The sequence below is a fragment of the Hoplias malabaricus genome, chromosome 16, assembly GCF_029633855.1.
Source record: "Hoplias malabaricus isolate fHopMal1 chromosome 16, fHopMal1.hap1, whole genome shotgun sequence".
NCBI lineage: Eukaryota > Metazoa > Chordata > Actinopteri > Characiformes > Erythrinidae > Hoplias > Hoplias malabaricus.
Genome location: NC_089815.1, coordinates 1,781,665 through 1,807,589, shown reverse-complemented (window position 1 = coordinate 1,807,589; position 25,925 = coordinate 1,781,665). Strand labels below are relative to the sequence as shown.

Genomic DNA, 25,925 nt, shown 5'->3' with positions numbered 1-25,925 from the left:
GAGAGAGTGTGAGGGCTTGTGTGTGAGAGTGTGTGTAAGAGTGTGTGTGAGAGAGAGTGTGAGAGCTTGTGTGTGAGTGTGTGTGTGTAACAGTGTATGTGTGAGAGAGTGTGAGAGCTTGTGTGTGAGAGTGTGTGTAACAGTGTGTGTGTGAGAGTGTGTGTGTGTGTGTGAATGTGTGTGTGAGAGAGCTTGTGTGTGAGAGTGTGTGTATGACAGTGTGTGTGTGTGTGTGTGTGTGTGTGAGAGAGTGTGAGAGCTTGTGTGTGAGAGTGTGTGTAAGAGTGTGTGTGTGTAACAGTGTATGTGTGAGAGAGTGTGAGAGCTTGTGTGTGAGAGTGTGTGTAACAATGTGTGTGTGTGAATGTATGTGTGAGAGAGCTTGTGTGTGTGAGAGTGTGTGTATGATAGTGTGTGTGTGAGAGAGTGTGAGAGCTTGTGTGTGAGAGTGTGTGTATGACAGTGTGTGTGTGAGTGTGTGTGTGTGAGAGTGTGTGTAAGAGTGTGTGTGAAAGAGCGTGTGTGAAAGTGTGTGTAACAGTGTGTGTGTGAGAGTGTGTGTGTGTGAGAGAGCTTGTGTGTGGGAGTGTGTGTATGACAGTGTGTGTGTGAGAGAGTGTGAGAGCTTGTGTGTGAGAGTGTGTGTATGACAGTGTGTGTGAGAGAGAGTGTGAGAGCTTGTGTGTGAGAGTGTGTGTATGACAGTGTGTGTGTGAGAGAGTGTGAGAGCTTGTGTGTGAGAGTGTGTGTATGACAGTGTGTGTGTGAGTGTGTGTGAGAGTGTGTGTAAGAGTGTGTGTGAAAGAGTGTGTGTGAAAGAGTGTGTGTGAGAGAGTGTGTGTGAGAGAGTGTGTGTAACAGTGTGTGTGAGAGTGTGTGTGTGAGAGAGCTTGTGTGTGAGAGAGTGTGAGAGCTTGTGTGTAAGAGTGTGTGTAAGAGAGTGTGTGTAAGAGTGTGTGTGAGAGTGTGTGTGAGAGAGTGTGAGAGCTTGTGTGTAAGAGTGTGTGTGAGAGAGAGTGTGTAAGAGTGTGTGTGAGAGAGTGTGAGAGAGTGTGAGAGCTTGTGTGTGAGAGTGTGTGTAACAGTGTGTGTGTGAGAGAGCTTGTGTGTGAGAGTGTGTGTAACAGTGTGTGTGTGAGAGAGCTTGTGTGTGAGAGTGTGTGTATGACAGTGTGTGTGTGAGAGAGTGTGAGAGCTTGTGTGTGAGAGTGTGTGTATGACTGTGTGTGAGAGTGTGTGAGTGAGTGTGTGTGAGTGTGTGTGAGAGAGTCTGTATATGACAGTGTGTGTGTGTGAGAGTGTGTGTGTAACAGTGTGTGAGTGTGTGAGAGTGTGTGTGTGAGAGTGTGTGTGTGTGTGAGTGTGTGAGAGTTTGTGAGTGTGTGAGAGTGTGTGAGTGTGTGTGAGAGTGTGTGTGTGAGTGTGTGAGAGTGTGCGTGTGTGTGAGTGTGTGAGAGTGTGTGTGTAACAGTGTGTGTGTGAGAGTGTGTTATCTACCTTTGGTTTGTCACTCTTCTGTAAAACCTCGAGAAGGTGCCGACGGAATCCCTCAAGCTGAGAAAGACCGATCCTGGGGTGCACAAAACATACGACTATCACTTTAACTTCACATCTGCTTCACTAACACTAACACTAACACACACACACACACACACCCCTGATAATATGGGCATTCTGCAGAACTCACCTGGGCACAAGGTCTTTGCCCAACACCACAGAAGTGACAAATTCCTTAGAGTACTCCATCGCATCCTCACTGAGAAACACACACACACACACAGTTAGACACAGTTATAATAAACATGTTTATAAAACACTACCCCAGGGGAAAGGTTTCTTAATTTAAATGTAGTAATATATTTTTAGATTTTAACTAAATAACGTATTGTCGCTGTCCAAAGAAAAACCCGTATCTCCGTGTGTGTGGATGTTCCGTTGAAATCATTTGAACACATAAGCTGTCCTTCACACTGTGTGAATATTAAATGATGAATTAACCAATAGAAACGCTCCAAAATGACTCTTTTTACATTCACTTCCACTGAAATTTAAGAAGGTTTTCTCCTTCTGTAAAGTCACTATTCTGGGGCTATATTTTTCTCTAGAGAGCAGTGATATCCATTTCATTCAGATAAAGGTGTGTAGATAAAGGTGGAGGTCAGTGCTGCGGCTGGTGGAGAAGAAATTAAACGCATGGCTTCATTCACCTCGCAGCCTCGCAGCCCCAGGGTAAAAACAATATGCAAACTTCAGATACGAAACAAACACATCAGAGAAATAAAACCCGCATCATCAGTAACATCAGCTCCATCCAGAGCCTTGTCTCAGAGAGCAGCCATGACCTGATCATAGTCAAGTTTGAACACAGTGGAGGGTTCAACTTCTCTCTGCGAAGAGTCTCGCAAATAGCACTTAATGGATGGAGACGGAAGGTTTTACTGAGGTCATTTAGACAAGCCCCCACAAGACTGAATCTATTATACACACGTAATGGGCTTTTCCCATCATCCCTCTGTACTCATTGTCTGACTAAGTGCCCTACATCTAAACTCCACTCTCAGCAATCCATAGGAAAAGGGGCTAGTCCACTCAGTAAACAGTGACCTCTTATTAAGAAATCCTCTGAAATCTAGTCCACAGTTTTACTATTTTGACATTTTTATCTGTTTCTAGACAATTCTGGCTTGTTTTAAAGGGTTAATATTATTATAAACTCCTTTGTTCATCAAGTCTGTACTTTAATCTGTGCATTCCCTGCTCTGCTTCTTTAAAATGGCCCCGCCCCCTCATCTGAGTCTGTCCAATCACAGCGCTGGACCCGCGTTTATGTGAGAGCACAAAGACGAGGTTAAAGTCAGCGAAACAGACACAACGAGCGCGGAGAAATAAGAGCACTGAGTAAAAACGGAGAAGAAAGAGAACAGAGTGAAAACGGCTAAAAACCAGAGCTTCTGCTCCTCGCTCCTCACTGCTGTGCGCTCAGGGTCGGGGTGAACAGCGAGCGGCTCATTATCATTTAAAGGAACAGGTGCTGAAAGCGGGCGTTCTGAACAGGGGCTGTTTACACAGGGGGAGAACACTGCTGTGGGGCTCGTGGGGTTTGGACCGAAGCAGGTCACAGACGTAAGTCTCCACTGTGGAGAAGGTGATTTTATGCACAGAAAGTGTCTTATTCCAGTGGTACCAGTCGAACGATCTGCATGTGGCCTAAGATCCACTGATGATACACACACACACATATATGAGCTGCTCGGGGCTCTCGAGGCTGACCTGAGAAGACCTCCAGGTGGAGAGTAAGAGTAGCAGTGCAGTGTGGGATACTGTGGGCGGAGCAAAAAGGACAGAATGGCAGCAGTACCAGCTCCCAGAGAATGACCCACGATCACCAGCCCATAATGCATGGTCCCTTTACTCTGAAATGAACAAGAAAACAAAAGAGGGTCATGAGACAGAAACCAAGCTGGGTTTACTCTAACACATGCTCCTCCAGCTGCACTCAGTCACCTGCCCAATCAGCAGCAAACAGTATTTTTACTGAAGTGATTTGAGCGGTGGGCTGTTTACGGGCGGTGGACTGCAGTTTCCCACCTACACCTTAAACCAAAGCATACCAGATCTCTTCCAAAGGCCTGAGACAGAATCATCTCCTGTTCCAGCTTCTTTTTAATGTATTCTGCGGAGTAAACCATACCCTGAGAAACACCAGAGAGAGAGAGAGAGAGAGAGACATTATTAGACAGGAAGCAGAAAGACAAAAATCACATTGGCTCTTGTCTATTTTGTCCAAAGTGGTCTTGGACAAAATAGACAAGAGTAGCAGCCGCAGTGTGTGTGTGTGTGTGTGTGTGTGTGTGTGTGTGTGTGTGTGTGTGTGTGTACCTTGTGCCCGAGCCAGATCCCATGCTGTTCCTCAACAGGCAAACGCTCTGAATCCCCAGTAAGATCAGTTAGAGCATCCTGAGAGAGAGAGAGAGAGAGAGAGAGAGAGAGAGAGAGAGAGAGACAGACAGGACTGAGTGGTTGAAGACCTAGTTTGGGAGTTCAGTTCAGTGTGTGTGTGTGTGTGTGTGTGTGTGTGTGTGTGTGTGTGTGTGTGTGAGTGTGTGCGAGTGTGTGTGAGTGTGTGTGTGTGTGTGCGAGTGTGTGTGTGTGTGTGTGTGTGTGTGTGTGCGAGTGTGAGTGTGTGTGAGTGTGTGCGAGTGTGTGTGTGTGTGCGAGTGTGTGCGAGTGTGTGTGTGTGTGTGCGAGTGTGTGTGTGTGTTTGTTTATATTACATGGTGGGGTCCGCAACCTGTTAGCACACTCACGGTGTGGGGACCAAAAACATGGTGGGGACCGGTTTGCTGGTCCCCACAATGTTTTCAGCCAAAATGGGTCAGCTGACTCAGGAGGCCATGCTGATATGGGTGGTGCAGTTTTTTTTTTGGCCCCCATGCTTCACACAAACCTGACAGCCGTGTGTCTCATCTGTGTGTGACTCTGCTCACCACGCCCCCGGTGGCACTCGGTGGTATTGCATGAACACACAGATCGTGGGGGTCCGTACACACTTCACTACTGCGTCTACGCAACACTGATAGTGACTCATATTAAATGAACTAGGGTCCTTTAAACACTGCATTAATGGCTCCTTCTCCAAGGTAAACACAAATAAAACACCGTACACAACTAGTTAGTCTTTTAAACATAGAAAATAATCTTAACAAGAAATGTACATGGACATACATTTAGTTACAAAATATTAATCCTGGTGTAGTATATTGTAAGTTAGTGAGGAGGCGAATTAAATTGTTTAAATTAAAACTTTTAGTTCAAACATCAGCGTTATAAAGTCTTTAATGGTGACACGTTCAAGAGTAAAATTCATATACGTGTAAATATAGTCCACTCTTTATGTATTAAAATAGCTCAGCCGAACATTTGGTTGAAGATAATGGCTCTGTGTAATGGAAGCGAATATAAAATGGCGGTTTGTAGTTTTCACCGTTCTACATTGAATGAAGGAAAAGCAACTCGGAACTACAAAGGAACTACACTTCCCATAATCCCTCTGTTCCACGAAGAGTCTGCGGGGTCGTGCACAGGACGAGCTGAAAGGTAATAAACAACGGCTTAAATATATGGCTTTACTCGGTAATGTAACGCTTATTTTAGTCGTATTTATGTGTGTATATAGAGAGAATGGGAGTTATTAAGCTGTTTTAAATGTTTTAAAGGGCTATATTTCCGTGCGAGAGTAGTGCAGAGAGAAAGAGGCCCGTGAAATGTGACGTTAAAAGCTTTCGTGCTTTAGCTAACGCTATACTGGATACAGAGAGAATATTCGGCTGGTTTTGTAAAATTAAGTTTTTAGAGGACTCTGTTTCCATGAATGCGTGTTGGAGACAGAGAGAAAGTTAGAGAGTTTTATTAAAACTGTATTTTCAGTGCATTCACTTGAGAGAGAAAGACAGACGTGAAAGTTAAATTAAAGTGCCAATATGTGGGTTTTTGTAATTAGTTTAAATCACGTAAAATTGCTTTGAGATGTTAAAAATCTGCAAATCTAAAACAATGTGTTTGACATTGTAGCCTATGATTATATTTGCAACTCCTTCATTTGAAAATCAGTGAGCATTTGGTGTGTACTATAAGCCTGACTTGCTTGTAACATTTGGTTTGTTTGTATTCGTTTACTTTTAGGGAGAGAGAGATTTTGGAGAGGGAGACAGCAGAAGCCATTCCTGGGCAGGTGGAAAGAGGATAAGGGAAAGATCTGGGAGGAGAAAAAGTAATGCACTGACCCCTCGACTGATCTGCATCTAAGCTCAGAATACGAGAACTGTTTATTCACATTTAGATGTGTACTTACAGTAAGTGAGTGAATGAATTACTGTGTTCCTCCATAGCTCCAGAATAACCTTAACATGCTCCCTATTCTCCTCACAAACATTTATCCGTTCCTCAAAGTACTCCTTCCACCTTCAAATATCATCTCTTCATTAGTCTGCACAATACCTTCTACATTCATTATCATCCTAACATGCTGTACATCCTCACATCCTGTTCCTCTCTCATCTCGCCAGTCGATACATGTCTTTTATTCTAACCTCACTATCCATATTCTCATACAACTTTTCACGTGCATTTTCCCTAGCCTTTGTCACTTCTCCGTTTGCTTGATGCTGCATTTTTTTGTATTTCTTTAGACATCTCTCTTGAGATTCCAATTCTGTTTTGTCGACCACTTCCTTCTTAAGATTTCCTGCATGATCTCCTCATTCCAGCACAAAGTCTCCTCCCTTCCTTCCTCTGTCCATACAACAAACACAGTACCTGTAGCCGATTCCCTCACTGCTTTTGCAGTCTCTGCCCATCTGTCCATCATCTCGTCCACCCCACCTAGCATCTGCCTCACCTCCTCCCTGAATCACACACCGTACTGTTCTTACTTTAACGTCCACCATCTGATCTGTGATTTAGCCCTCACCCACTTCCTTTTCTTCACCTCCAAATACATCCTACCTACCACCACCGTCTGATGCTGCCTTGCTATACTTTACCACTGCCACCACCTTACAGTCACTAAATTACTTCAGGTTGCTTCGCCTGCATAAAACATAGTCCACATGTGTAGACCTTCCTCCACTCTTAAATGTCACCCTATGCTCTTCCTTCTTCTGAAAATAAGTATTTACTACTGCCATTTGCATTTTTTGGGGCAAATTCTACCACCATATCAGTTACCTCTCTCCTTTTACCAGTCATATTGCTAACGTTCAGTGTTTCCACTCTCACCTCCACCTTCCTCACCCTCTTCTTTATTTTGTCTCTCAACTCTTGTTCCCCCTCTCCTTCTCCTCCTGTGACCAACAGTAGCCCAATTTCCACTGGTACACTGGCAGGAAACAATCCCAATGGTGGATGTTGTTAACCCGGGCCTTCTCTGATCCGATATGGAACTCTTTTTAGTGATCTGCATTGTTAATTTGACATAGTTTATACAAAAGATAATCTTTCTGACACAACCCTCCCTATGTATACACGCTTGGGACCAGCATTACAATGCAATGTATTTCAGTGGCTAGGTTATGATTTGTCTGCCTACATTTACGCATATTGTGAGTTCCAGGAGGACAGTACAATTGAGACGGAGGAGAGTGAAAGCACTTGATGAAGCAGCACAGAATGTCATCAGTGCCACTATCAACACCAATGTATTGGAAGGTATCTCTAAACTCATATAAAGGTAAATCTAGTATAATCTTTTCTACAAGATTAAATTGTGCATTATGTTGTTGTTGTTTTTTTTTTTTTGCCTGTATAGTTCACTTAATGTTTTAAATTAGCAGCCTTTAAGCAGTTGTAGAGTAGTTATTTGTAATATAAGGAGTACTGGTAAAATTCAGCTTTTTATTTTTATTTTCTGTTAAATGCTAATGTGTTTTTAAAACTTTTCAATTTTTGAACTGAAGCTAGGTTATGCATAATATGTAGATTAAAATAAAAGATTGTGTATTCATTAAATTACACTGATAGTCTCATTTGTGGTTACCAAATGTTTAATATTAAATTGTGATATTTCATTAACTGTAGGCTGTTTTACTGTTGTTTGAAATCTCTGTAGAAGGCATGAGAGGACATTGCTGACATGATGGACATGGTAGAACAAACCCCCTGAGCTTCCGGTCCTGTGCTCAGCGCTGGAGCTCCGTCCTCTGACTTGGAGGTATTTAAAAAGGTTTCATATACATATAGTCACTGAAATAGGTTTTAGTGAGGCAGGTCACTGTGGTCAGTTGAAGTTAATTTCTCTGGTACAAAATTGTGATAGCTCATTGCTTTTGGGTGAGGCCTTAGGGATGGTACTGGTTACACATACTCTCAGGTCGTACGTTGTGGGGACCCTCTCAGGACGTAACTATTGAAAAGGTTTTGGTCAAATGTGCACACACACACTGTCAGGTCTAGCATAGTGGGGTCCCCGTTTAGGGAGACACACCTACTACAGCAGTACACGCACAGGTCAATATACAGACAGTTTATCTGAACTACAGTGTACATTACCCCATGACTGATGTCACTGAGGGTCTAGTTTGAATTTGTTATTATTTTCTTTTCTGACACAGCTCTTTAAGCTTATATTAATGACACACACTGTCAGGTCTAGCATAGTGGGGTCCCCGTTTAGGGAGAAACACCTACTAAAGCAGTACACGCACAGGTCAATATACAGACAGTTTATCTGAACTACAGTGTACATTACCCCATGACTGATGTCACTGAGGGTCTAGTTTGAATTTGTTATTATTTTCTTTTCTGACACACCTCTTTAAGCTTATATTAGTGACACACACTGTCAGGTCTAGCATAGAGGGGTCCCCTTCTAGGGAGACACTCCTACTATAGCAGTACACTCACAGGTCAATATACAGACAGCTTTTCTGAACTACACTGTACATTAGCTCATGACTGATGTCACTGAGAGTTTAGTTTGAATTTGTTATTATTTTCTTTTCTGACACAGCGCTTTAAGCTTATATTAGTGACACACACTGTCAGGTCTAGCATAGAGGGGTCCCCTTCTAGGGAGACACTCCTACTAAAGCAGTACACTCACAGGTCAATATACAGACAGTTTATCTGAACTACAGTGTACATTACCCCATGACTGATGTCACTGAGGGTTTAGTTTGAATTTGTTATTATTTTCTTTTCTGACACAGCGCTTTAAGCTTATATTAGTTACACACACTGTCAGGTCTTGCATAGCGGGGTCCCCATTTAGGGAGAAACACCTACTAAAGCAGTACACTCACAGGTCAATATACAGACAGTTTATCTGAACTACAGTGTACATTACCCCATGACTGATGTCACTGAGGGTCTAGTTTGAATTTGTTATTATTTTCTTTTCTGACACAGCTCTTTAAGCTTATATTAATGACACACACTGTCAGGTCTGGCATAGAGGGGTCCCTTTCTAGGGAGAAACTCCTACTATAGCAGTACACTCACATCTCAATATACAGACAGCTTTTCCGAACTACAGTGTACGTTACCTCATGACTGATGTCACTGAGGGTCTAGTTTGAATTTGTTGTTATTTTCTTTTCTGACACAGCTCTTTCAGGTTATATTAGTGACACACACTGTCAGGTCTAGCATAGAGGGGTCCCCTTCTAGGGAGACACTCCTACTATAGCAGTACACTCACAGGTCAATATACAGGCAGCGTTTCTGAACTACAGTGTACGTTACCTTATGACTGATGTCACTGAGGGTCCAGTTTAAATTGGTTATTTACTTTTCTGATTCAGCTCTTTTAGGTTGTATTGGCGGTTGTATTGGTGGTATAATCTGAAATTGTTACTTGTGTCAGGACAAATGTGTCTTACGTTTTTTAATACCATGGTGTATCCATGTCAAGTCAATTTGACTCAGCAATTGTTTAACTGATGAGAGATTAAACATGTTGTAAAATGTATTGCACTTTAAATACTAATGTATTTGTGTGTGGTGTTCACCGAAATGTTTTACTGTTGTTTGAAATCTCTGTAGAAGGCATGAGAGGACACCGCTGACACGATGGACATGGTAGAACAAACCCACTGAGCTTCCGGTCCTGTGCTCAGCGCTGGAGCTCCGTCCTCTGACTTGGAGGTATTTAAAAAGGTTTCATGTCCATATAGTCACTGAAATAGGTTTTAGTGAGGCAGGTCACTGTGGTCAGTTGAAGTTAATTTCTCTGGTACAAAATTGTGATAGTTCATTGCTTTTGGGTGAGGCCTTAGGGATGGTACTGGTTACACACACTCTCAGGCCTTACGTTGTGGGGACCCTCTCAGGACGGAACTATTGAAAAGGTTTTGGTCAAATGTGCACACACACACTGTCAGGTCTAGCATAGTGGGGTCCCCGTTTAGGGAGAAACACCTACTAAAGCAGTACACTCACAGGTCAATATACAGACAGCGTTTCTGAACTACACTGTACATTACCTCATGACTGATGTCACTGAGTGTCTAGTTTGAATTTGTTATTATTTTCTTTTCTGACACAGCTCTTTAAGCTTATATTAGTGACACACACTGTCAGGTCTAGCATAGAGGGGTCCCATTCTAGGGAGACACTCCTACTATAGCAGTACACTCACAGGTCAATATACAGACAGCGTTTCCGAACTACAGTGTACATTACCTCATGATTGATGTCACTGAGGGTCTAGTTTGAATTTGTTATTATTTTCTTTTCTGACACAGCGCTTTAAGCTTATATTAGTGACACACACTGTCAGGTCTAGCATAGTGGGGTCCCCGTTTAGGTAGAAACACCTACTAAAGCAGTACACTCCCAGGTCAATATATAGACAGTTTATCTGAACTACAGTGTACATTACCCCATGACTGATGTCACTGAGGGTCTAGTTTGAATTTGTTATTATTTTCTTTTCTGACACAGCTCTTTAAGCTTATATTAATGACACACACTGTCAGGTCTAGCATAGTGGGGTCCCCTTCTAGGAAGACACTCCTACTAAAGCAGTACACTCACATGCCAATATACAGACAGTTTATCTGAATTACAGTGTACATTACCTCATGACTGATGTCACTGAGGGTCTAGTTTGAATTTGTTATTATTTTCTTTTCTGATAAAGCTCATTAAGATTATATTAGTTACACACACTGTCAGGTCTAGCATAGTGGGGTCCCCTTCTAGGGAGACACTCCTACTAAAGCAGTACACTCACAGGTCAATATACAGACAGTTTATCTGAACTACAGTGTACATTACCTCATGACTGATGTCACTGAGGTTCTAATTTGAATTTGTTATTATTTTCTTTTCTGATACAGCTCTTTAAGGTTGTATTGATGACACACACTGTCAGGTCTAGCATAGAAGGGTACCCTTCTAGGGAGACACTCCTACTATAGCAGTACACTCACAGGTCAATATATAGACAGCGTTTCTGTACTACACTGTACATTACCTTATGACTGATTTCATTGAGGGTCTAGTTTGAATTTGTTATTATTTTCTTTTCTGACACAGCGCTTTAAGGTTGTATTGGTGACACACACTGTCAGGTCTAGCGTCGTAGGGACCACTTCTAGGAAGACACTCCTACTACAGCAGTACACTCACAGGTCAATATACAGACAGCTTTTCTGAACTACAGTGTACGTTACCTCATGACTGGTGTCACTGAGGGTCTAGTTTGAATTTGTTATTATTTTCTTTTCTGATACAGCTCTTTAAGGTTTTATTGGTGACACACACTGTCAGGTCTAGCGTCGTAGAGACCACTTCTAGGGAGACACTCCTATTGTCTATATTATTATATTGTTTTGAGGTTAGACTGTAAAAACTTATAGTTTGAAACAGACAGAAGCTCTGCAGGTCTCCCTTAGCCAGAGGGAGGGGCAGGTACTCCACAGAACATGCTTCTCATTGGTCCTCACTTGTATTAACTGTCCATGATTTATTTATATAAATTGTAATTAGTGAAGTATTTAAAATAGTAAAGCTATAAATGTGTCCCTAAATTTGGTTTCAGAAAGTTGGCAGCCTACAATTTCATAAATCACACTGCTTATTATTATAGAAAGAATAATTGTGCCCACACACTTTTACACAGGCCCACCCAAAGATCAATTTGTGGCTATGCCACTGATGTAGTTAACGTTTAGTCATAGTTCCTAGTTTGAATAAATGTAATAATATAAACTGGACTTGCTGCCACATCAGGCCATTGGTCTCGTTACACAAACAAGGCTGGGGTTTGCATTCTTGCAATTTGCTGCTGATACAATTTAAATACAAAAATTCAGGTATCTCGTTTCCACCTGCCACTATCACTTCTCTCATTGAAGTGTTTGTAAAATAAAATAACTGTAGTTAGTAAGGCCTACCGATTTACATAGACTTAATATATTAACCGAAATAATAAATCTTGTAAAGTACTGTATGAAAAAATATGAGAATGACACCCTGCCTTTACGATGTTTGTTGGATGTGGCCCTTGAGTAAAAGTAATTGGGGACCCCTACTCTATTGTATCTCTGATAGTGCATTTCCACCAAAAAGGAACCAGAACGGTTCCAGTTCGCAAGGTGAATTTGGAACCGTTTGGTATGTTTCCATCTACACAAACTGGTTCGCGACCTAGAAAAGTTTGTTCCCAGCTGAGTTTCAAATGAAGCGTTATTGCACTGCGGAGCTTGACAGGGTCATTTACAACGTTTCAAATAAATAAATAAAAAGAAATAAAACAGGAACACGCCCTGTTTTTTTGTTTCTGGTGCTGTTTGTGTGCTATTCCATTTGTGTTGGTCAGAGCCGCAGCTCTCGGTTACGTTTCTCTGCTGTTCACAAGCTCAGCAGGACGGCTCTGAACTCGGCAACATTTACACAGTATTATATCTCACTCGGGTCTGACTTCATGGTAAACAAAGAATAAACAATGACTCTAACAATGAGTCTAACAGTCTTTGGTGCTGGCGCTGTATTCAGGCACAGCGACTCCCCCGCTAATGACGTATACCTGTTTCCCCTTTAAACGTGTAGAAACGCAGCAGTTCATTGGAAAGAACCAAGGTTCCAAGAATCAGGAATGGAACCGGTTTAGGAGCCAGAGTTCTTTTGGTGAAATAGCGCTGTGATTGACAGCAACAAATCAATGTTCTGATCGGTTAAATAAACCTCACTATATGATTGGTACAGCTAAAGCTTTCCTATTGGTACATCAGTTGGCCAATCAGGGTCAAAAATTCACAACTGTGAAAAGAGATTTACACAAGCAGCAGAGAAGGTGAATGTGTGCATTTTTTGTCACATTTGGAACATACAGGTTTGCTCTGGTGCATTTTAAAACAATACTCACAAATGTAATTGACTTTGTAACTGCTTTTGAGCAACTACATACACGAAATTTTAACTGTGCTTGAGCAACTACATACACGTAAAACTAAAATCCACAAATGTATTGGAATGCACAAATTTAAAACAACAACTACAATAATAAATTAAATTCACAAATGTGCAAAAAAGATTTGCATTTGTAAATGAAATGTTGTGAATGTGTGAATCAGTAACTTCTCAAACGGTTTAAAATGTGCAAGAGCAAACCTTTTTAAAGTTCCAAATGTGACTGGGGGAATTTTTGAATGAGATGGAAAAATCCACACATTCTCCTTCTCTGTTGCGTGTGCGAATCTCTTTTTGCAGATGCGGATTTAAGACCCTGTTTTGACGGCCAATTGATGGACCAATAGGAAATCTTTAGCTGCACCAAGCAGATTGTGAGGTTTGTTTAACCAATTGGAACATTGATTTGTTGCTGTCAACCATAGCGCTTTTCCACAAAATGAACTCAGGTCCGTGAACCGCCGCGTTTCTACGGACAGCAGAGAAACGTAAACAAGAGCCGCAGCTTTGATCAACGCACATGCAATTGCGCCTAACTTCACCAGAAATGCATAAAAATGGGGCATGTTCCTGTTTTTTCCTATTATTTATTTATATGAAACGTTGTGAATGACCCTGTCAAGCTCCACTGGGCGATAACGCTGTATTTGAAGCTCTGGGCTCTTGGTTACGTTTCTCCGCTGTTCACAAGGTCAGCAGGATGCCTCTGAACTCAGCCATAGTGTCTCCGTTCATGACGTATTCCTGGTTCCCCTCAAAATGTGTAGAAATGCGGTGGTTCACTGGAAAGAACCAATGTTCCTAGAATCAGGAACAGAACTGGTTCAAGAACCAGAGTTCTTTTGGTGGAAAAGCGCTATGGTTGACAGCAACAAATCCGATTGGTTAAACAAACCTTGCGATCTGATTGGTCCAGCTAAAGCTTTCCTATTGGTCCATCAATTGGCCGTCAAAACAGGGTCTTTAATTCGCAACTGCAAAAAGAGATTCGCACACACAGCAGAGAAGGCGAATGTGTGTTTTTTTCCATCTCATTTAAAAACTCCCACTGTCACATTTGGAACCTTTAAAAAAGGTTTGCTCTTGCACATTTTAAGTATTTTACTGATTCACACATTCACAACATTTCATTTACAAATGCAAATCTTTTTTACACATCTGTGAATTTAAGTTATTATTATTGTAGTTGTTGTTTTAAATTTGACGTATACATTTGTGGATTTTAACGTGTATGTAGTTGCTCAAACACAGTTACAAAGTATGTTACATTTGTGAGTATTGTTTTACAAACTCAAAATTTTTTACCCTTATTTGACTCCAGAACATTAGTGCAGAGAGTACAATGCAGTAATTACAAAGATCTTAAAATACATACAGAACAGGACCAGTAGACACAACACAGACAACAGTGTAGTTCTTCTTCTCATCAGCCTATGCCTCAAATTCTCATTGATGGGAGCTTGTCTCTTCGCTCACTGTCAGTCACAAGTCTCATACTACTGGATATTTATTGGATATCGAGATCGAGATAGTGTTGATTTGCCTCTGACCTAAGGGTTGTTCCCGTGATCCCCTAAAACAGTCTTTGACAAGACAATCGGGGCTACAATCGTGCAGTGTGATCATATATCAGGAATCCATCAAGAAACATGTAATTGAATGATATTTATGAACGTAATTGTTTTATGAATGAGATGGATTCACTCAAGTATAAAGAAATGGTAAAAAGGTACTCTACTAAGTATTAATTACACCTGTCACAAAGGGTTTTAAAAGGTGTTTAATAATTCTGAGGCAGTAGTTATTTTGGGCATTTTTTGTTGGATTGGGAGAAAACAATTTTATCTATTTAAATTGTTATTTTAATCACTTTTTGAAAAAAAAAAAAAAGCTAATAATCCTAATTTGGGGCTTGATACCATTTTGAGTGCCAATGTAGGTCTGTTTTCTCTTTTGCATGTTGTAAGAAAAACAGCCTTATTAAATCATGCAATTTGTGCCCAAAAAGATGTTGGTAAAAGAGAAATTTTTATTAAAATTTAGGCATAGGAAAATTTCCTTTGAGATATATATATTTTTTTTTTGTCACCTAGGTCCAGTGAATTCCATGGAGTGGAGAAGCTCATGTTGATGGAAAGTTCCTGGAAAGCTGTTTGTTCACTGTATACATCTGAACAGTGGGCTCTTAAACCTGTCTCTGCAATGTTGTGATGTGATTTATATTGTTTTAAAGTTTCTGTTTTCAGACTTGATCAAAGCTCTCTCGGACCAGGCAGTTTTGATAGGAACACCTTGTGTCTATACTCACTGTTCATTTCATCAGCTCCATTTACAATGTAGGAGCATTTTGTAGTTCAGCATTTACAGAATAGTGTCCATTTCTTGTGCTGCATGCTTTGTTTACCAGATTTCACCCTGTTCTTCAATGGGCAGTACCCCTAGAGGACCCCCACCTAGCGCGATTTGTTTTGATTCCAGATACATTTCTTGGGGTGAGGTTGTGGTAGTGGGACCAAACAGTCCAGTAGTGTAGGTCCCATGCATTGCACAAGCACAATTAATGTGTTGCTCTGGTATGAGTGGATCAGACATGGCAGTGCTCCTACATGGTAAGAGTAACTAATATAATGGACAGCGAGTGTAAGTACAGTGTTCGTAATGGAGTTCTTGGTTAATATCATAGATGGACTGTCTCATGTCAATTATTCTGAGTTTATATTGTGTGTGTTCATATTGATTTTTAATTTTCTTTAGCCTAGCTAAGCTCATCAGTTATTCAAGGTATTATTTATTTATATTGTGTTTTATTCTCTCAGTTTTTGGCTAACTTCATTGCTTCTACAGTATGTACACATCTGTGTCTATCTTTTTCAGAGTTTAATAAAAGAACAAATTAGTTCAAATAACGTTAAAGGTTAATAAATTAATCTTTAAACGAATGCATCGGCCTGGATTAGTTGTTTTTCTGCATTAATTATAGATTACACATTGTTCTCTCTCAAAATGAAATTGGTCCCCACAAAGAATGAGAACAGGTGATTTGTGTAATATTTGGTCCCCAAATATACTCCAAACCTGAAATGTCCCCACAAGTCACGAGGACGTCTGGTCAGAATCAATTTTGGTGAGATATTTGTAATTTGAAGTGATATTAAGATTCACAAGTGCATTTTGACAAAGCATGATTTTTTTCAAGTCTGTAGCACCTTGGGAAAGGGTGGACCCCACAATGTGAGTATTCCTCCAGGTGACCCCCACAACGCACAGAAACAAGTATGTGTGTGTGCGAGTGTGAGTGTGTGTGAGTGTGTGCGAGTGTGTGTGTGTGTGCGAGTGTGTGCGATTGTGTGTGAGTGTGTGCGAGTGTGTGTGTGAGCGTGTGTGCGTGTGTGTGAGTGGAATCTCACTTTTGGTGATAGTGTCCCTCGGATGCTGATGACCACTTTCTTCTTCCCATGATCCACTGCTACAAAAAACGGTGTCTCATAAACCTATAATAACCACAAACAGTCTTCAGCTTCAACAACACAGCTCAGTAAATGTGTGTGTGTGTGTGTGTATGTCTGTATGCGCGTGAGAGAGAGAGAGAGAGAGAGAGAGAGAGATTTACAGATTGTTTTAAAGTGAGTAAAGTCAAGCTAAATGGTACATCGGTGAAAAAGGTTGTCTCTGACTGGCCAACATGGGTCCAATCAGGGGTTAAAATGCTATAACTGCAGATCTAAGGAATGTGTCTGTAATTGGACTAAAACGACTCCAACTTCCTTTGCTTCTTTATCAGATAATTCTGGTTTGGTCACACTCCGCCCACTGAACGAGGCTGACTTCAGGTCAGATCTCATTCATTCACACTTCACACACACACATTACAGTGTGGGTGTTTCTGATAAAGTGGCCAGTGAATGTCAGTAGAAGGGGGGTGTTTCTGATAAAGTGGCCAGTGAATGTCAGTAGAAGGGGGGTGTTTCTGATAAAGTGGCCAGTGAATGTCAGTAGAGGGGGGGGGGTATTTCTGATAAAGTGGCCAGTGAATGTCAGTAGAGGGGGGGGGGTATTTCTGATAAAGTGGCCAGTGAATGTCAGTAGAGGGGGGGTGGTGTTTCTGATAAAGTGGCCAGTGAGTGTCAGCAGAAGGGGGGTGTTTCTGATAAAGTGGCCAGTGGATGCCGTGTTCTCTCACCGCGTCGTGGCAGGACGTGTAGACAATTTGAACCTGTTTCAGATCTCTGTCTAGAAACTGCCGACGAATGGCCAAAACATTACAACCACAGCAGTTATCCTCCTCCACTGTCACTGACTGAGACAAACGAGAACCTGAACCAGACGTACAGCTGGAGAGAGTGGGAGAGAGACAGAGAGAGACACATCAGTGAGGCCAGGCTGGTGTTGATGATTAGTTCTGGATCACACACACCACTTCAACTCATCCCAGAGGAAGTGAGAGATTTCGAGGCTCACGTGCAGGAGCTGAGGAGCCGACAGAGGCCACAGGCCGGTTTCCTCAGCAGATACATAGGCCATCCATATGCCGCCATCGCAAACAGCATGTAATAACACACCTCCTTATACATCCCCATCTCCGTCTGCACAGAGAGAGATAGAGAGATAGAGAGAGAGAAAGAGAGAGAGAGAGAGAGAGAAAGAGAAAGAGAGAGAGAGAGAGAGAAAGAGAGAGAGAGAAAGAGAAAGAGAATACCAGTATTTTCTATATGTGTTCTAAGCTTACATGTTTCCATTATGTAATAACATTGACAACAATTGCGATAATAGAAACAATAATAATTTAAAAAAGGTATCTAGGGGGTTGCTAGGTTACTGCTATGGTATACGAGGTGTTTGTTAATATGTTATTAGGTGGTTGTTATGGTAACCATGGTGTTTGTTAGGGTGTTGCTTGGTGGTTGATATGGTATCCAGGGTGTCTGTTTGGGTGTTGCTTAGTGGTTGCTATCCAGGGTGTCTTTTTGGGTGTTGCTTAGTGGTTGCTATGGTATCCTGGATGTCTGTTTGGGTGTTGCTTGGTGGTTGCTATGGTATCCAGGGTGTCTGTTTGGGTGTTGCTGAGTGGTTGCTATGGTATCCTGGGAGTCTGTTTGGGTGTTGCTTAGTGGTTGCTATCCAGGGTGTCTGTTTGGGTGTTGCTTAGTGGTTGCTATGGTATCCTGGGTGTCTGTTTGGGTGTTGCTTAGTGGTTGCTATGGTATCCAGGGTGTCTGTTTGGGTGTTCCTTAGTGGTTGCTATCCAGGGTGTCTGTTTGGGTGTTGCTTAGTGGTTGCTATGGGATCCAGGGTATCTGTTTGGGTGTTGCTTAGTGGTTGCTATGGATTCCAGCGTGTCTGTTTGGGTGTTGCTTAGTGGTTGCTATGGTATCCAGGGTATCTGTTTGGGTGTTGCTTAGTGGTTGCTATGGATTCCAGCATGTCTGTTAGAGTGTTACTTATTAGTTGAAAGTTGAAAGGTGCTGTGACTGTAGTTGCTTTGAGGTTCCATGTGGTTGCTAGGTTGTTTCTTTGTGGCTACTATTGTATCCCAGGTGGTGGCGTGGTGTTGCTATGGTTTCAGTGGTTTTCTATAGCTTTGCTTTGCAATGCACTAACAATAATAATAATAAATATAATAAATATATTAATAACAATAATATTAATAATAACACGGTCAATGTTAGGATCTGTACTCACCGCGTTCTTCAGGTCCAGGTAGCGTGTGCTGCGAGTTACAGGCATTCCAGACAGGAAGGCTAAGATATCGTTGTTTGGCTGAGCAGGAAACACACACACACACACACACACAGTGACTGTGGTTCTCATGAAGTCAGAGTAATTTGCACTACATCTATCTGCTCTTTCTCTGGGGAACAGAATGGATTCCTGCCATAAACTGCCCAGTGCCTCTGGACCTTTACGTCCAGGACACGTCTGAATGACCTCCCAAGGAACGTTCCACAAATACTAGTGCCCTATGTGACCGTGTGTGTGTCTGTGTGTTTGGAGATGGGATCTTTCTATACACACATCAGTGTCACTGCTGTGTTGAGAGAGATCCACCAACCAAAACAGTCCAGACAATAGCGGCTGTGCCCTGAAACGTGTCAGCGACGACTGTCTAGAAGACGAACTACAGTCACCTGCTGTTCAGCAAGAGAGAGGTTTCTGATAAAGTGGCCAGAGAATGCACATCTGTCACAGCTGTTATAATTCACAGGGGTGGGGGGCAGGTTTAAAACCGAATCAGCCGGGCCACTAGGTGTCACTGTAACACCGGGACGGTACCTGCTCCAGGATGGCGGATCTCTTGGCTCTTTGTCTTTGTCTGAGGAGCACCAGGCCAGCGATGATGTCACTGGGCACGATGTCCAGGTCCCTGAAGAACTCCGCGAAGAGACTGGCCACCTCTGAATACGCATCCTGAGGAAACACAGGGAGAGCTCTGATCAACACGGCAAGGTACATTCCTCCCAATATAGGGATAATCCAATGAGAATGAATCTGGTGTTTAGTCATCTGGCTCAGTGTGTGTGTGTGTGTGTGTGTGTGTGTGTGTGTGTGTGTGTGTGTGTAATAAGGGTATAATTGGGCATTATACTGTATATGTATGTATGAGCATCGCTAGGCAGAAATGTGTGTGTGTGAGTGTGTTTTCTTACAGACTGAGAGTCGTGTGCTCTGGTGCAGCACATACAGAACCTCAGCCTCCGGCTCCAGCTACTGGCCTGGCCCTCCTCCAATCTGTGTCTGAGAGGGAGAGGGAGAGAGGGAGAGAGGGAAAGAGGGAAAGAGAAGGAAGGAAAGAAGACAAAAAGGAGGAAGGGCAGAAAGAAAGAGACAGGAGGAAAGACAGAAAGAAAGGGAAAAAAAACACAAAACCAAACAAAACAAAAACACAGGAAGAACACACAAAATGAAAAAAAGAAAGAAAGACAGGGAGACCAAAAAAAAACAAAAAAACAGAGAAATAGAACACATAAAGGAAGAAACGAAGACAAGGAAAAGAGACGGAGGACGGCAAAGAAAAAGAAAAACGAAAGCAGACGAAAATACAAACGAAAGAATAGATTGAAATAATAAAAACAGGAAAATTAAAAGAAAGAATAAAGAAAGAAATAAAGAGGAAAGAAGAACGGAAACAAACATTGAAACCAAAAATCATGTGAAATTTAGTTGTGAAGAAAATACAAAGAAACAAAGAAACCAACAAACAAAAGAGAAAGAGAAAGCCAGGAAAAAAGAAAGAAAGAAAGAAAGAAAAGCAAATTAAGTAAGAAATTATGAAAAAAGAAGAAGGTAAGAAAGAAAGAAAAGAAACAAATAAAGAAGGACAGAAAAAAGAAAAGTAAGAAAGAAAGGTAAAAGAAAGACAGACCAAAAATCAGACAGGGGAGATGGGTGATAAAAGGTGGTCAATAGGATGATGATTATTGTTTTTACTGATGAAGAGCAGTGAGTGTGTGTGTGTGTGTAAGTGTGTATATGTGTGTGTGTGTGGGAGTGAGTGTGTTACCTGAGCGTCAGAGTCAGGGGAGTGTAACTTCGGTCCTGGAGAGCCAGAGTCCAGCACAGGTTTGGGATTTCTCTGCTCAAACACACAGTTGAGTGGGTTTAGTGGCTGTGGCTGAGCAGGAGAATCACCAAGCTGTGCTGAACTCTGACCATCCCTCACGGGGTTAAACCCGGAGTGTGTTTTAATGCTGAAGGCTATGGAACCTGATCATCTTTATCATGATCAATTACATCATGATACTCTCGTTTCTCAGAATACTGAGGGGTATGGTCAGTACTTCAGCCAAGGTCAACACTGAACAACTGCACGGATCATTTACAAGACTTAGACCCTTTATAGAGCCTCATAGCACGTCTGTAAACAACAACAACAACAACAAGGATACAGAAAGAGTATAAACTCCACAGTAGCAGACTGAACAGCCCCTGATTACGACATCATCTCATAAACACGGATTAACTGATCATTAAAGTCACAGAATGTAACATTTCACACGTCTCCGAACGGGAAAAAAAACACTGTAACACACGACTAGGGCTGGCCCCAACAGCATTGACACCCAATCGTTCCTTCACTTCTCTGTGTAAGGCTGCGTTCAGACACAAAAGATCCACGAGCAAACAGTCTGTCACTACTTTTACAAGTGGAGAAGGAGTGGAGTGGATGAAGGAGGACTAAATAAACGAGTGAGTCCCCTATGGGTCCGTATGGGTCCATCGTTTTCTTCACCAGCTCATACACACACACCTAAATTGACCTACTCCCGCCTTCCACCTGGTTCCATTCATGCGATACATGACGAGAAATCATTTTGACCAGATTCACGAGGGTGATTCACGACGGTAAACACGTGCTCTGCTTCAGAAACGTCGTCTGAACACAGCCTCGGAGGTTCACTGCGGGATCCGCATCAGAACACAATGCTTCAAATGGGATACGTTTCAGGGAAATTTTGGAGAAAATATTTGAAGCTTGTAAAATAACGTTAGGGCCAGCCCTGTACAGATCATTAACATCACAATGGCATCAGAGACATGTTATATTCATATAAACATATATAAAATATAGATATACACACATATTTTTGGCAGTTAGTAGAATGCAGTTGTTTACCTGAGTGTGCTGTTTGTTTGTTTACCTGCGTGTACTGTTTACTTGTTTACTGAGTGTGCTGTTTGTTTGTTTACCTGCGTGTACTGTTTACTTGTTTACTGAGTGTACTGTTTACTTGTTTACCTGAGTGTGCTGTTTGTTTGTTTACCTGAGTGTGCTGTTTGTTTGTTTACCTGAGTGTACTGTTTACTTGTATACCTGAGTGTGCTGTTTGTTTGTTTACCTGAGTGTGCTGTTTGTTTGTTTACCTGGGTGTACTGTTTACTTGTTTACATGAGTGTGCTGTTTGTTTGTTTACCTGAGTGTGATGTTTTTATTTACCTGCATTGTTTGATTATATACATGTGCATGATGTTTTTATTTACCTGTGTAGTATGTATTTGTTTACCTGTGTTGTTTGTTTACCTGAGTGTGATATTTTGTTTACCTGTGTTTTTTGTTTACCTGAGTGTGATATTTTGTTTACATTTGTTGTTTGTTTACCTGAGTGTGATGTTTTCATTTACTTGTGTTGTTTGTTTGTTTACCTGAGTGTGATGTTTTCATTTACTTGTGTTGTTTGTTTACCTGAGTGTGATGTTTTCATTTACTTGTGTTGTTTGTTTGTTTACCTGAGTGTGATGTTTTTATTTACCTGTGTAGTATGTATTTGTTTACCTGTGTTGTTTGTTTGTTTACCTGAGTGTGATGTTTTCATTTACTTGTGTTGTTTGTTTGTTTACCTGAGTGTGATGTTTTTATTTACCTGTGTAGTATGTATTTGTTTACCTGTGTTGTTTGTTTGTTTACCCGAGTGCAATGTTTTTGTTTACCTGCATTGTTTGTTTGTTTACCTGTGTGGTTTGTTTTTGTTTACACCTGTTGTTTATTTGTTTACCTGAGCATAATGTTTTTGTTTACCTGAGTGTGATGTTTTTGTTTACCTGTATTGTTTGTTTGTTTACCTGAGTGTGTATGTTGTCAGGTTGCGTTGCCGTCGTCGAGTGGCCTTCAGTTTGACAAAGGTTCGTCCCGTTGGGTCAAAAGTGCACATCATTGTGAAACACACGCTGAAGATCACCAACCAGTTACACACCACGATTCCTGTAATAAACACACACACACACACACACACACACACACACACACACACACAATACATAACGACAGGTTATTTAAAGTCATGTAAATTAAGGCAATATTTGAATTTCTCATCAAAAATAACATCAAACAACACAAATATTTCTCAAACTTTAAATTCACACTGGATTAAAAATCACTCGAGATATTGCTGTAAATCTGAAGTAAAATACAATCACACTGGATTCACCAATACCAGGTTTATCTCACTTTTTATTATCCACTTTCTTTAATACCTTAATATCATCATTCCTCCTACTCTCTCGCTCCTCAATAAACACCACAGAGCACAGTAATATCCTCTCTCTCTCTCTCTCTCTCTCTCTCTCTCTCACCCAGAGCGAGGTTTTTGGCAGTGTCGTCGGAGCAGGGTTGGTAATACTGCACCAACCACGCAATCCCCACCACGGCGTAGACCAGCTCCACCAGCAGGATGGCTGAGGAACAGATAAAACACACAGAATTATATCATACGCACAGATGGAAGTGTGGAATTAAAACACAGGAGCAGATATTATAAAATATGAGGTAAGTTAAAAAGCTCTATGGGCAGATGCTATGGTTAAATAACACTCACTGATCCAGGAGGAAACCGCACAGAGGCAGGTCAGTGATGTATTTATCACCAGGAATTTAAAGATACAGTGAGGATTATAGACCAATGATTTTTAATGATTTTGAGCTGCCTCTTCTACCAAAGTGTGTGTGTGTGTGTGTGGCTCTTACCGAGTCGTATGTAGAGGACGTATTGTACGGCCTCGCGAGGCTGTGTGTACAGGATGCTGCCTCTCATGCTCAGCCACATGATGGCGCTCTCACAGATCAGACAGCTCACCAGGATGCCCAGGTAACCACGCCCATGATCCACCAGTGTCACCGAGCACGACTCGTCAGAACCGTACGGTAAACCGAACAGAACCACAGAGAGGACCACCAGCCTGGAGACACACACACACACACACACGTGTAATTATATAAATATATTTTGCACTCATCGCTGTCCAGTTACTCCCAAAACATCTGAATCTTTACAGGAGCGGGATTAAACCTTTCAAAGGAAGTCAACGTAAAGACTGTATTCAGAGTAAATTTGGAGCATTTCTATTGGTTCATTCGTCATGAGATTTACACACAGTGTGAAGGACAGCTGCTGTGTTCAAATGATGCTGTAAAACATCCACAAACACTGAGATACATGTCTTTAATTGGACAGCAATGAAATTAGAGATAAATATCAACACACTATGGGTTTTCTGCAATCAATGAAATGGTTAAACATCCCATTCTCTCTCACACACACACTCACTCACTCACTCACACACACACACACATTCACACACACTCACTCACTCACACACACACACACACTCACACTCACTCACACACTCACTCACACACTCACTCACACACACTCACTCACTCACTCACTCACTCACACACACTCACACACTCACACTCACACACTCACACTCACACACTCACACACACACACTCACACACACACTCACTCACTCACACACTCACACACACTAACCATATGCAGTGCAGTATGAAGAGAAAGAGAGCGGGCAGCACCAGGTCATCACTGCCAACTGACCAGCGCCGCCGAAACATCACCATGCCCGGCATCACTGCCCTGAAACACACACACACACACACACATAAATCAAGATAGTAATTATACTTAAATAAACACACATCCTGCACATCATCTACTGGAATTATACAAAGGGGAATTCCACTGATGTCTCTACACAGTGATGGAGAGATTTATTTTCCTCTCCACTTCCATCAGTGACCTCCACACGTCTTAAGAGTTTTATACGGAACGATGATGATGATGAGGATGAAGAAAAACAGCAGGGAATTTGAACTGTTTTGTGTTTCCTTTGAGGACTATTTTGCCTTAGAACCCCCAGCCCGTACCCCTCCACCACGCAGCGTACAGTCATCAGCAGTGGGTCCACATCCACTTCATGTAATAACCTTCTGTGAGGAGCTTTTAGAGACAGACGTCTGGTTCCATTCATCAGCGCTGTGTACGGGTCTCACTCAAAACAAACCGCTCTCAATCCCTTAGTTTACATATTTCAACCATCTTTGCTTTCTCCACGTTAAACCCTCGGAAACGAACATGGGCCACCAGCAGAGCTCCAGCCCACTGTATTATACAAACAGCAGCCAACACACACCGGCACATTTTACCACTTCTTTATTCCATCCCACTCCAGGGACTTACGCAACACGCTGTTGAAAGGCAGCAGAGTCGGAGAAAACCGCTCTGTTCTTAATAGAGCTGTGAAGGAAAGCCTCTACCTGGCTTTTAAAACTCACTGAATGTTATTGTTGGACCTCGGCCTGACAACTGAGGAAAGAAAGGCACCGTTTGTTTCTCTTTATTATGGCATTGTCTTTATTGAGAGATGATATTGCACCAGACTCCTGCTGCATAACCAACAGCACAGACATTTCCTCTGTGTTCACACACACACACGCCTGATGTGAGGACTGGTGTAACCGGGCAGTGTGTGATTCCTCTTGTCAGACAATCTATACTTGCTTTATTGCATTAAATGATGTGGAATGCGATTTGCTGATGTGTGCTCATCGACTTGGGGTGGTGTTGAAGTGAGAGATTAGAGAGTTAGAGCTGAACGAAGCCGTGTTGGTGCTCGTGTTAATAGGGAGTATTCATTCAGAGGAAACCCACGCAGACACAGGGAGAACACACCACACTCCTCACAGACAGTCACCTGGAGGAAACCCACGCAGACACAGAGAGAACACACCACACTCCTCACAGACAGTCACCCGGAGGAAACCCACGCAGACACAGGGAGAACACACCACACTGCTCACAGACAGTCACCCGGAGGAAACCCATGCAGACACAGAGAGAACACACCACACTCCTCACAGACAGTCACCCGGAGGAAACCCACGCAGACACAGAGAGAACACACCACACTCCTCACAGACAGTCACCCGGAGGAAACCCACGCAGACACAGAGAGAACACACCACACTTCTCACAGACAGTCACCCGGAGGAAACCCACGCAGACACAGAGAGAACACACCACACTCCTCACAGACAGTCACCCGGAGGAAACCCAAGCAGACACAGGGAGAACACACCACACTCCTCACAGACAGTCACCCGGAGGAAACCCACGCAGACACAGAGAGAACACACCACACTCCTCACAGACAGTCACCCGGAGGAAACCCACGCAGACACAGGGAGAACACACCACACTCCTCACAGACAGTCACCCGGAGGA

At 42.2% G+C, this 25,925-nt stretch overlaps 1 protein-coding gene and 1 long non-coding RNA gene across 2 annotated transcripts in view; one reads left to right on the top strand and one right to left on the bottom strand.

The window, feature by feature from the left end:
- The window catches only part of dagla (diacylglycerol lipase, alpha), a 63,830-nt gene that overhangs the window by 21,019 nt on the left and 16,886 nt on the right, over positions 1 to 25,925 (bottom strand). The window contains 15 exon segments of the mRNA XM_066647874.1: positions 1,498 to 1,570; positions 1,688 to 1,756; positions 3,271 to 3,413; positions 3,612 to 3,692; positions 3,880 to 3,957; positions 16,320 to 16,403; positions 17,093 to 17,243; positions 17,371 to 17,495; positions 18,592 to 18,669; positions 19,183 to 19,317; positions 19,557 to 19,644; positions 22,468 to 22,606; positions 22,978 to 23,079; positions 23,369 to 23,580; positions 24,177 to 24,278. Of these exon segments, the coding sequence (XP_066503971.1) occupies positions 1,498 to 1,570; positions 1,688 to 1,756; positions 3,271 to 3,413; positions 3,612 to 3,692; positions 3,880 to 3,957; positions 16,320 to 16,403; positions 17,093 to 17,243; positions 17,371 to 17,495; positions 18,592 to 18,669; positions 19,183 to 19,317; positions 19,557 to 19,644; positions 22,468 to 22,606; positions 22,978 to 23,079; positions 23,369 to 23,580; positions 24,177 to 24,271 (1,653 nt within the window). The 5' untranslated portion in view covers positions 24,272 to 24,278.
- LOC136672219 (uncharacterized) lies at positions 5,689 to 16,118 on the top strand. Its single transcript, XR_010795778.1, has 4 exons — positions 5,689 to 7,228; positions 7,607 to 7,708; positions 9,541 to 9,642; positions 15,006 to 16,118. It is a non-coding gene; the product is annotated as an uncharacterized lncRNA (long non-coding RNA).